At 50.7% G+C, this 11,531-nt stretch overlaps 1 protein-coding gene and 1 long non-coding RNA gene across 6 annotated transcripts in view; one reads left to right on the top strand and one right to left on the bottom strand.

Annotated features, from left to right (window-relative positions):
• Positions 1 to 5: 5 nt before the first annotated feature.
• The window catches only part of THBS4 (thrombospondin 4), a 41,602-nt gene continuing 30,076 nt past the window's right edge, over positions 6 to 11,531 (bottom strand). The window contains exons 12-22 of the mRNA XM_010949250.2: positions 11,028 to 11,135; positions 10,555 to 10,714; positions 9,142 to 9,260; positions 8,209 to 8,261; positions 5,668 to 5,861; positions 4,602 to 4,780; positions 3,909 to 3,957; positions 3,614 to 3,810; positions 2,832 to 3,004; positions 764 to 903; positions 6 to 227 (exon numbers count right to left, since the gene is read on the bottom strand). Coding sequence (XP_010947552.2) covers positions 166 to 227; positions 764 to 903; positions 2,832 to 3,004; positions 3,614 to 3,810; positions 3,909 to 3,957; positions 4,602 to 4,780; positions 5,668 to 5,861; positions 8,209 to 8,261; positions 9,142 to 9,260; positions 10,555 to 10,714; positions 11,028 to 11,135 — 1,434 coding nt within the window. The 3' untranslated portion in view covers positions 6 to 165. The remainder of the gene's footprint in view (positions 228 to 763; positions 904 to 2,831; positions 3,005 to 3,613; positions 3,811 to 3,908; positions 3,958 to 4,601; positions 4,781 to 5,667; positions 5,862 to 8,208; positions 8,262 to 9,141; positions 9,261 to 10,554; positions 10,715 to 11,027; positions 11,136 to 11,531) is intronic.
• Positions 813 to 11,233, top strand: LOC105064343 (uncharacterized). Of its 5 annotated transcripts, none has more exons than XR_006722639.2 (6): positions 813 to 950; positions 1,112 to 1,217; positions 8,863 to 9,021; positions 9,265 to 9,376; positions 9,927 to 10,268; positions 10,964 to 11,233. It is a non-coding gene; the product is annotated as an uncharacterized LOC105064343 (long non-coding RNA). The 5 variants fall into 5 exon arrangements; XR_012505493.1 differs by having other exon boundaries at positions 816 to 950; positions 1,048 to 1,217; XR_012505492.1 differs by having other exon boundaries at positions 893 to 1,217; positions 8,866 to 9,021.

Here is an 11,531-nt window from a genome sequence, read left to right as displayed (position 1 = left end):
CACGGTATTTAGAAATTATCTCCTCTTTATTGCCACATTCATACAAAAAGTCTGATATATCTGGGTGGGCAAAAGAAAGCCACAGTGTATACAAAGAAAGTTGGAGGAGGTTAAAAAATATATGGCTTTACTGTTTGAAGAGCAGTGACGGATCGTTTCCTCGGTTTAACTATCCAGGCGATCGAAATTCTGGGTTTGAAACTCTTGGAAGTCCTCTGGGATGGTATCTGTAAACAAGAACAGGGGTGGGGGTGCGATTAGGAAGGCTCCCTCCTTCCTGCATCCTGGTGCAGCTCGTTCTGCGAGGCCGCCTGCAGGGGGCGCCGTCAGCCTGCGCAGCAGCCTCCAAAAGACCCTGCAGCCATTTTCTACCTCAGACTGCTTTGTGAATTGCTGGCTTAAAGCCCAGGAGAACTCATTCACAGGCCTAAAGCAAATTAGCCGGCAGAGTGGATTTTGAGCTTGTGATGATGTTGGAACTGTATGAAAATAAAGGCTGCCTGTAAATTAAGCCTGACTCGATCTGTCAGTGAAACCCCCAATCAAAAGCCAAGCAGTTTAATTCCACAAGTCTGAATTTCCTCATCTACCAAATAGGAAAAATGAGATCTAACTTTTACTGGATTACACTGGGACTATCAGGTCTCAGTGAGTAAGTGGCATGAGCTTTGGGCTTCTGGGAGGGAAAGGTGCTATAAAGTAAGCTGGCATTATTTGAGTTTTCCTGGCAGTAATATTGTGCAGTGACAAGAATGTATGTTACCATTGCAGCGATACTTGAGGTTAGACCAAATGATGTTTTCCTGGGAGAAGCAGAACACGCCAAGCCTGCCTCCACGCATGGTGGTGTCTATGGTGACCCCGGAGTCAGCCACCAGCTCGGAGCCTTCATAGAATCGCACCCTGCAAACAACACAGCCGGAGGGGGTCTCCGTGAAACTCAAACCAAGGTCAGGGTGAAGTGCCCATTGTGAGACCCCGGGGCCCCACTTCTTACACACCTGTGTACTCCTGAACTGTGCTCTCCTGTTCCCCCTTCCCTACTAGACTGGAAACTCCATGAGGTCAGGGACCATGTGTCCATGTCCTCCCATTTTCTGTCTCTCCAAAGACCTTGCACGATGTTGGGCACTGAGTCCAACTTGATGGATACTCACTGAGTTAGAGAGAAATCAAGTACGACCCAGGACCAGGAGGCTTTGTGACTTCACTGTCCGGTGAGTTATCTTGTCTAGACATTTTATCTAGTTATCTTGCTTTAAAATTGTGGCTTTTCCTTAGGTCTGATTGGTATCATTTGGTAGAATCCCAGAGCAATGATTCTCATCAGGAGTGACAGCACTCCCTAAGCGGGGTTTTAAAAATGTGTGGGGGCATTTTTGACTGTCACCGTGGCATTTAGTAATGACAGAAGCCAGGGATGCTGGGTGGCTCACAAGGCCCTGGAGTGAACAATCAAAACTTGTCCTGCACCCACTTTTGAGGTGCACCTCTACGCCCTTGGGCAGGTGACAAGCCTGCTTATAATTATCTGGGCCTAGAACCTAACTTTCTTACTTGTGAACATCAGGCATTTTTTTTGCACTAATATAAAGTGATTTACCAGGGTAAACTGAGAAACTGTTGGGTACAGTTGACCCCAAAACAACACAGGTTTGAACCGCATGGGTCCACCTATATGCAGACTTTTTCCCATAAATACTACCCTACTACAAGATTTGTGGGTGAGGCCACAGATAAGGAGGCCGAATATGGGACTTGTGCATCTGCAGATCAGGGCGGGTCCTGGGACCAAGCCCCTGTGTTGTTCAAAGGGCAACTGTACTTCGTTTTGTTTGAAAATGAAGAGCTGTTCACCATGTTAGGAATTCACATCACTGCTGGCAACCCCACTGCTGTAGGTTAAGTCCCCAGCACAGTGCTCTGTGGTAGAACATCACCTTCACAGTGGTTCTAGGGGGTGCAAATGTCTATTTCATTTCGTGTTTTGGTGTGGTTGTGTCCCAGCCATGATTTTGGTGTAATTTTAGACAATCAATCTGATCCCTCATTAAGAAGTAAGAATAATTTATGTGTGAGTAGGTTATATTTTCTATGGTTTCATTTCAAAATATTTGTTATTTAAAAGGGGCAGTAAAATTAACAGGGCTGAGAACATGATCATCTTACTGTGAGACAGATTACATTTGATATAATGTCTCAAAGAGGAACAAAATATAAATTAATCCTCAGGGTTTCCTTTTTTCCTACTAGGCAGTTTTCCTGCCCTGGTCAAGAGAATGCACTCAGTACCCATTCCTAAAAGCACTACATAAAGCTGGAGTGGGTACTGATCTGCAATTCTGAGAAGTGAGAAAGTATACTGACGAAATGTCACAGATGTAGCCCTAAGGAATCCTAGCTTCTGAGAACAGCCTTTTAAAGTCGTCCTGCAGGGAAATAAGGCAGGTGACACTGGCTCACAGGAGGATGGGTTCATGCCGAAGGTGGCACGCTGTCAGGCACTGGGGAGCGCTGCCCTCGTGGAGATTATCAGACTGTAAGGGGCTCAGTGCAGCTGAAATATTCTCAGATAACTGATCACACAGGGCCCGGGGGCCCACACGGGAGCGCTGATGGGAGGCTCAGTGCACGTCTCACCTCACACAGGTCAGCGTGGTTCAAGAGCCCCAGTCTGGCCCTCATGTCCAGGCGGTCAGTCTGAGCTGGGGTGTCATCCTCCCACCTCTTTTCTGGGAACCTGGGGTCCCGGTGCGCCTTCGGGGACCATCTGCTCTGGGATGCAGAAGGAGGGTGGGCTTTGCTTCAAGTGCGGGGGGTGCGCCGCCTACCTGATGTAGCCCACCTGGGGCCTGTGCTGCAGGAACCAGCGGTAGGACACCTTGTCTTTCCAGCCCACGTTCCTGGAATCCTTCCACAGCAGCCTGACCTGGTCGCTGGTGTCCCCAGTGTGCCACAGGGAGTTGCGGAGATGCTCCCCAGGACCTGTCTTAGACTTAACAGCCTGGACAACAACACAAGCGAGGTCTTAGCACAGAACACACAGACCCTCTTCCTGCACCCCTCATCCCTGGGATGATGAAGGGGTGGGAGGTCATGGTTACCACCTGGCTGCCTTGGATCCAGACATAAAGCATAAATACTTCAGTGCCATTTCTACTGAGGTGACCCCCAACCTTGTAGTAATCAGCACTGGCTAGTAATCCACAAACCCCTCCCATGTTTTTCCGGCCATAAATCCATTGCTCCCACATTTGTCCAATGAGGACTCTGAATTGCTGCCTTTCCTCCCAGCAGAAGTGACAGAGGTAGCCTCTCAGTCCTCCTGTACGATGTCGGCCCCATTGAGGAAACTGATTAGCCAGTTTCCAAAAGAGTGGCCTGAAGGTGTCCCCCCAAGTCTCCCCCACCTCTTGGGCGCTATTCCTGCTGCTGTCCTCACCGTCAGCTGCCCAGAGGTGAGCATGTAGCTCGTGTGCAGGAAAGAAGGCCGGGCCCCAGACGGGCTCCAGTGTTCCTCGACTTGAATGCTGGCACAGAGGCATCAATTTCTTAGGTGAATCACAGAATTTAACAGGAGAATAAAGGGCCCGGAAGCAAAGGAGACAAATACCTTGAGCTGAATGCCAGGTTCTGCAACAGCTCGGAACGGGGTGGCCTGCCAGTACGTCTGCTCTGTCTGTTTCCACATGACCACATAGAAACTGGAGCTGTCTTGGTAACCAAAGATAAAGCCGGCGTAGTCATCATCCGTCTGCGTGTTGACGTGGAAGGTCCCTTCGAAGTCAACTCCATTAAAAGCCGTGTACCCTGCAGAGATGAGAGTAAGATTTGAAAGCCAGACAAGCCACATGAGTAGCTGGAAAAAGCGGATTCTACACAAGTGGTGACAGAGGCCCTGGACATACCCACTGCCAGGCCGGGATCGCTGTTCATGGTCTGCACGATCTCCATGCCCTGTGGAGAGAGTGGAAGGAGTTAGAGGGATGGAATAAGCTCAAGGAGGCCTGGAACCTCAGGCATCACCAGTAAGTGGACAGTGACGTCTGAGCTCTGTGTAAAGATTTCATTCTCTGAGGAACTACTCTAGCTTGTCATGTACTCAAAGACAGCACACACTTGCCAAAAAAAAAAAAAAAAAAAAAAAGCTCAATAGAAATAATTTTGCTAAAACTGTCACTTAAGCTGATTCAATAAGCCCTTAATTGGAGAATAAACACTTCAAATGAATGTGACCTGCTGGGTGACACTGGAAAATTTACTTTTAGTTACATGATGAAGAAGACACATGGGAGGCAGGCTGCTGCAGAGATTAAGAGCATGGCTCTTGGGTCAGACTGCTTTGGTCCCAAATCCAGCAATCTTAGCCGCTTACCTGCGGTGCTACCATGAGTAATCATTGCAGCTCTATGAGATGAGATCCCACCATCGGTAAAACAAGGCTCATGAAAGTGCTCTGTCACAGGGTGACTGTGAGGAGTAAATGTGATGTGGAACAGTGCCTGACTTGCAGTCAGCACCGTCTAAATGTTGCCTACTCCCCTCAGGAGGGCCTGGGCTGAGAGACAAAGCTGAACCGCCACCAGCCCTGGGACACTCACCTGGTTCAGGACCACCCAGTTGGGATCGATCTGGGCATCCCCTTCAGGGTCCAGGACCACGGTCTGATAGGCCCTGAAGTCGGTCAGGGTGACCTCCGCGTTCTCCGGGCACACGTCGATCCGATCGATGACCTGGTCCTGGTCAAAGTCCGCCTCACAGATGTCTCCCACGCCATCGCCTGAGGGGGTGGAGGAGGAAGAGGGGGGCTCGATAACCGATAACCGTACTAGCCCCAACCCCCTGCCCCGGCTCCACGACGGGGAGGAGGCTGGGTAAGGGGCAGAGAGCGCCCAAGCCCTGCTCCAAGCGAGGCTTTCAACCCGTGTCAGGAGAGGCATCTTGGAGTTGGCTGTGTCCAGGCCCCACCCTGGAGCCTGAGAGGTGGGCGGCTGAAGCCCACTGTATGTGAGCAAAAGGACTTTCTGGGGACAGAGGGGAGGCCAACTGTTCCAAATCGACCTGACAAGAAACCCTAGGTGTCCTCTGAGGATGCGGGTTTCACCAGCTGGTGGATCTTAAACCTGACCTTATGTAAGCAAATGACTATTGTACTTTCTAGACTGTAACATATAAAAAGCCGGGAAATTACGGTCACCAGATTCTAATAATAATTTACGGTGCTCCTTAGGCTGAACCTAGCTCAGAGTGTTTTATCCAGCAGACCTGATGGTATTAAAACTTGAATTTGCATAGCTGGGGCTGGGCGTGCCCTCGCCGGATCACCACCGTCCTCACCACGCTGCTGGTGCAGCCCTGGCTCTGTGCACAAGGTTATCAGCTTGGCCCCTGTGGACCTCAGAATTTGCGAATCCACCTATGCTGGGGCTGCTGTGCCCGTGTCTATCTGGCTCCTGCCCTGGGACTCCTGGTGAAAGGCACGAGCAAGGTGGCAGAGCAGCTCTCCAAGCCCCTGGCGGGAGCATGTGGCTGCTTCCCTGCCCCGCTGTGATCTCATCCTAGGGCTGCTCAGAAGCAGCTCTTCCCTGACCTGGCGTCTCCTAGTCATCTACTGTCCCCACAAGCTGTGGCTGCTCAGAGGTGGCGCCCCGGGCTGAGCCCACTCACTGTTGCTGTCCTCCTGGGCGGGGTTGGGGACCAGCCGGCAGTTGTCTGGTCCAGGGGGCACCAGGTCTGGGATGCCGTCATTGTCATCGTCATCATCACACTCATCACCAATTCCATCCTTATCAGTGTCCAGCTGGGCACTGTTAATGACCGTGGGGCAGTTGTCTGTGCTGTCCTGGTGCCCATCTCCATCACTGTGGGAGGAAGGAGAGGTGTTTGCGTCACAGTTCAGCAGAGGACACGGAGAGTCCAGGTTTCTGGAGAGAGGGTTTGAGGTCTTAACCAGGCTTAGTCTTTTATCTTAGATGAGGCTGTCTTATGGGCCTCAGAGACTATTTCCCACTTCCTCAAACTAATTTCTGTAATTACGTGATCAGATGCTCCTATAAGTCCCTGGGCACAACTCTGACCCCTGACAGAGAGAATGTGTGAGGGGCGGGGGCCAAGGTGCTCCCAGGGAGTCCCAGCTCAGCCGCTCATCAGCAGGTGGCCCTTCGGGCTCAGCATCCTCATCTGTTCAATGGGAGTAACAGCCTATCTCACAGGGTGGTTAGGAAGATTAAATGATTAGAATGTTGTGTATTACATTTTAATACATGCAAATACCCTCCTGATTACCTGGCTCTTAGGAAGCCCTCCGGTGTTTCCTTTTCTGTGACTTGTCACCATTTCTGGCCGTAGACCAGGAGGATCAGATGTGGATGCCACAGGGAGGGGGTCAGGGACAGCAGGGCCTTCCTTCCCTACAACACTTCTCAGAACCCTCGTTCTCCACCCATCTGGTGTTTCTTTCCAGGCCATGCAGTCCCCTGAGGGTGAGTCTGCCCTGCCCCAGGTTTCCCTGAGTTGATGGAGACCTCCCCTGGCTACTCAGGACTAGAGCAGATACTCCTTTCACCGGCTCCACCCCCGGCCCTTCCTGGCTCAGCACCTGCCCCCACACACGAGATTCAGGAGGGAAGCCAGGGGCCAGTCCATGCCCTTCAGGCCACGCTTCCCAGGGGTCCCAGAGCCCAGAGAAAGTGAGGTCTCCCTGGACCAGCAGATGACGACAGGGCTCCAACAGTGGGATTCCTGGGCATGTGGCAGGGCTGCTTTCTAAGTCATAAGATGGAGCTATTTCCATGAGCAGCCATTCCATATAGCCCTGTATACTTTTATGCAAAAACAAGCAGTTTCTGTCCTCAAGTTTGTGGGAATTAAAATGTAGCGGAATGACTCATTTTAGGCAAATATCTAGAGGCCGGTGGGACAGGATATTTTAGAAATCACTTGGAGGGCAATCAGTGCAAGATGACCTGCACCAGGGAACATTCTTGACATACACCATTGAGGGAAGTTGTCAGCGTGCTATTCCCACCTTCCACTCAAAAACAGACATCCTATGTCACACTGGCACTGACCTGCCTCCCCGCCTTGCTGTGATAACAGTAATACCACAGCTGCCATTTTCTGCAGGTCACCTGAGGGCGAGCACTATGCTGGGATTACCTATATTATCTTTCATTTTTACCATCACTCGTGAGATGTGAATTATCTCTAATTATCTCTACTTCGCAGATGAAGAAATTGGCACTCAGAGACTGAAGTATGTTTAAGTTCACGTAGCTAACATGTACTTTGCAGCAAGGACACAGCACAAGGACAGAGGTGGGACTTTACAGGAGCTGTCCTTGAGCAAAGTTGGGCTGGAAAGCTGCTGTCTGGAGGGCAACCTCTGAGAAGAGGTTGAGAAGGGAAGCTACATTGCCCCCTGCTTTGCCTTGTAGGGTCCTTTCCCTGTCTCATCCCTGTCCCGCTGCCCCTATGATTCCCTACGGAGATGAAAGGGTTTAGAGGCTTGGACAGCAGGTGCCTCTAGGGAGAACTGTCCGTGCCTCTGTTCTTGGTGATGTTCCTATAGCATGTGGTCCAGCCCTGTGTCTTAACGTGGGACTCCATCCATATGAGGCTAGAAGGGTTGACACAATTCATCAACATAGAACAATTTCACTCAAATAAGGGGAAATGAATGAAAAAAACATTCCAAGGACAATGAAATAACAGTGATCCTTCCACAAACTGTCAGCTTTCCATTTTGGGACAATGGTGAAGCTTTCCTGAGCTGAAAGAATCTAACAGCAAAGGAGTTAATATCTACTGAGTGCTCTCTATGGTACAGAAACTAGTTCTAAGAGCTCCATTCCACTGTCACCCCCATTTTACAGATGAGAAAATGGAGGCACAGAGATTCGGTCACTTGCCTCAGGTTAGCTGATTTGTAAGGGAAGCTGCGTCACTCCAGAGCCCATCTCTAAAGCGTTATGCTACACGGCCTCTCCTGTAATAGAATCTCAGTGGCTCAAGTGCCTAGTGACCCCTCCTGATACTGTCACCTCCCCCATGCACAGAGGTGCAGTGACCCTGACCAGAGGGCAGGGCTGTAGTCCCGCTAGCACCTCCATCTACCCAGAGAGATGTCAAAGCAGCAAAAAGCTCCGAAAGAGAAACCTTCCTTTGGGGTTTTCACCTGGCCCTGCGTAGCTGCGAGCGGTGCCGTACCTGTCCTGATTGGTGTCACAGGAGTCCCCAACCAGATCGTTATCCACGTCAGACTGCAAAGAGAACAGAATGTGTTATCCATCCCTGGGCCTGTGTGCACAACAGAATGTTCCAGAGAAGGCAGACCTGGCCCATCATCACGGGATCTCAGGAATCACTTCTCTGGAATTGGGGTGGTGTAGACTGTAAAAGGACAACACCATATTGGTGTAGGCACGAGGCTGCATTTTCAAAAAAGCCTTCCAAAATGCCACGCTCCGTGGCTGGGCTGCCTACACACCAGATGAGCCGACTGGAGAAGGGCGCCGGGGCAGCACGCGGCAGGGGGAGATGGGGAGCTCGGGCACGGGTCGGAAGGGAGCCAGCCACGGGCAGGGGACGAGGCAAGCAGATTCTGCTTTGCCTCTGCTTTTGGGAATCGAGCCCGAATGGCAGTGAGTCAGAGGGCAACAATGACTCCCCGCTCCCAGGGCTTTAAAAATACGTGACACATCATACCCAGTTATCCACAGGAAGGAGGAGAGAGAAGGGCAACCACTCATCACTGACTGAACCTAATCTGAAATGTCCATACACAGGCTGTGCTGGGGTTTCGGGGACAAAAGGGACACACAGTGCCCAGTGGTGAATTTCCATGTTACATTTTCCTTTCAGCAGAAAAAACTTGTTTTGGGCATCGTTAAACTCCTATTACTAACCTCAGAGGGACTTCGCAGCATGTGAGATTAATCCAGAGGCCCTCAGATCTCCTGCAAGGTGCTTCCCATCACCTCCAAGCCCAAGCCTGCAACCTCCCCTCCTCTGCTGTCAGGGGTAAGGAACAGCAAACAACTGAGCCGGTGGGCTCTGCGGGTTCTTCTAGACACTGGTCTCAACCAGTCTTTGCAGAGGGGAGTTCAGCCTCGAGTTTGAATCCCCTTGGATCCTACTAACCTGGTTAGGGTTGCTGACATCAGGACAGCTGTCACAGGCGTCCCCCACACCATCTCCATCTCTGTCCCGCTGGTCACGATTGGAAACTTTTGGGCAGTTGTCTAGGATATTCTTTATTCCTAGGAGAAAAGGAACGCTTCCCTGAGTCAGGCGAACATCACAGACTGGTGTGGAACACAGACTTCTAGATGCTGCAGACATCAGGGCTACCACCTTTGTCAGCAGTTACCTGGAGGTAATGTCAAAGGTTGGACTCTGGGAGAATTAAAAATGCACAGTGACCTCAGGCACTTAACCCCCGAGTTAGAATTTGTCCAAGGTAACCAGGGCTATCACTGCAACCAGATGAAGGGGGTCATGAGGGCCAGGTGGCTGACCCTGCAGAAGGAGGACCTTGTGGGTGTGTGAACTGTAACCGGGGCCTCGGGGCAAGGGGGCGCTGTGCTGGAGCCAGGCCCAGCGTGCCCATCTCTTCCCAGCTTTCTGTTCAATCGTGTCATCTGGTACTGGTAGCCTAAAATCAGTGGTGGCTGGCGGAGCATTTATAGCCTGGAAATTGTCAAATGCTACAACTTGGGGCAGTTTTTGTTTTGTTGAGCTGATTTACCAGCACACCGCTGGATCGGGGTCATCAGTCAGGCTTGTAGAAGGTGAGGCTGTGTTTTAGAGAAGTGTGGATATTCTAGAGTGGTGTGTGTGTGTGTTGGTTGGTGGGGCGGCGGCGGGGGGAGTGTTTTTCTAAAAGGATCTTCCTCTAAGGCCCTGTGATGTGATATGTTTTGCAGAAATCATGGGATGCAACCTGTACTTTGATGACAGTCGTGTATGTATCATGGAAGCTATACAGGAACACGTGTCTTTCCTCAAGTCCTGGGAGGCTCCAGAGTTGTGCTCCAGGGGTGCCACTCACACAGATCACAAGACGAGGCCCTGCAGTGGACCCTCAAGCTGGGCAATACAGCTGCCCCGCCCAACAGCTCTTCCCAGAATGGGAGGGGCTGTCCGGTCTCCTGGGAAATGCCCGATTCTCTGCAGGAGGAGCCTAACCGGGGGCTGCAGACTGTGACCCTGCTCAGTCCCTGTCGCTCAGTCCTCCCCTTCCAGGACTCTCACACTTGAGAAGGATGGTAAGGAGAGGGGCAGGTGCAGTCTGGGAAGAGAGCTGCCCTACAAAGACACACCCCTGACAAGGCACTGCTTGACAGGATTCCTCCAGTTTCTGGCAATGGTGTTCCAGAAACACCAGGGTTATTAAATAGGAGAGGGGGCCGTGGAGTCTCCTTCCACAGGAACAAGTGGAGCCATCCAGAGCGGGAAGGCCCTGAGTCAGTAATTCTATTCCTGCCCCTAAGAGAGAACAAGGGGAAAAGGACAAATGGGTCCCAAGTAAAAGACAAAGCAAGACAAACCCACCATCTCCATCCATGTCATCATCGCAGGCATCTCCTTTTCCATCCCCATCAGTGTCCTTCTGGTCATTATTTAGGACATTCCGGCAGTTATCACAGGCATCCCCAAAGATGTCCTTGTCACTGTTCCTCTGGTCCACATTGTGGGTCAGGACACAGTTATCCTAAGGGACCAGGAAATCAACATTAACCCTGTCTTTTACTGAATCCCTGCTGTGTGCCTGGTCCTGCCGTGGATGCCAGCCACCCTCCACCCCCAACTGTCATGAGATGACAGAACTCAGGAGGCCCAAGTTTATCAACTTTACATTTTAAACATATGAGAATCTTAGAATAAAGTGTTGTAGTGCTCTGGGAGCGCAGGCATGGAAACTAACATTCGGGCTGACTCATAGAAATGGTTGACTTCACAGGCTCTCTTCCGCCAGCCCTGGTATGTGGCAGTTCACAGGCGCTCCCAGCAAAGCAGGAACCTACCTGCTCGTTCAGGATCCCATCTCCATCAGCATCGTCATCACAGGCGTCTCCAATGCCATCTCCATCGGCATCCTCTTGGCCAGAATTTGGCACGTACTTGCAGTTGTCCTAAGTCGGAGGAACACAGCTCAGAGAGACACCTACATCTGTCTTGTCTTTCAGCTTACTGAGGTATAACTGACAAATAAAATTGTAAGATATTTAAAGTGCATAATGTGATGATTTGATATACATATATAATGTGAAAGGACTCAACCATCGAATTAATTGACACACCCATCACCTCACGTATTTATTCTCCCCCCCCTTTTTTTTTGCTGAGAACATTTAAGTTCTACTCTCTTAGCAAATTTCCATTATACAGTACAGTGTTATCAGCTAGTCACCACGTTCTACATTAGATACTCAGATCTTACTCATCTTATAACTGAAGGTTTGTACCCTTTTACCAACTTCTCCCCATTTCCCCCCACCCCATCTGTCTTAAGTCAAAAACTATTTCTG

The sequence above is a fragment of the Camelus bactrianus genome, chromosome 3, assembly GCF_048773025.1.
Source record: "Camelus bactrianus isolate YW-2024 breed Bactrian camel chromosome 3, ASM4877302v1, whole genome shotgun sequence".
NCBI classification, from domain to species: Eukaryota; Metazoa; Chordata; class Mammalia; order Artiodactyla; family Camelidae; genus Camelus; species Camelus bactrianus.
Note: the sequence above shows the minus strand (reverse complement) of the source record. Positions and strands in the feature narration are given on the sequence as shown.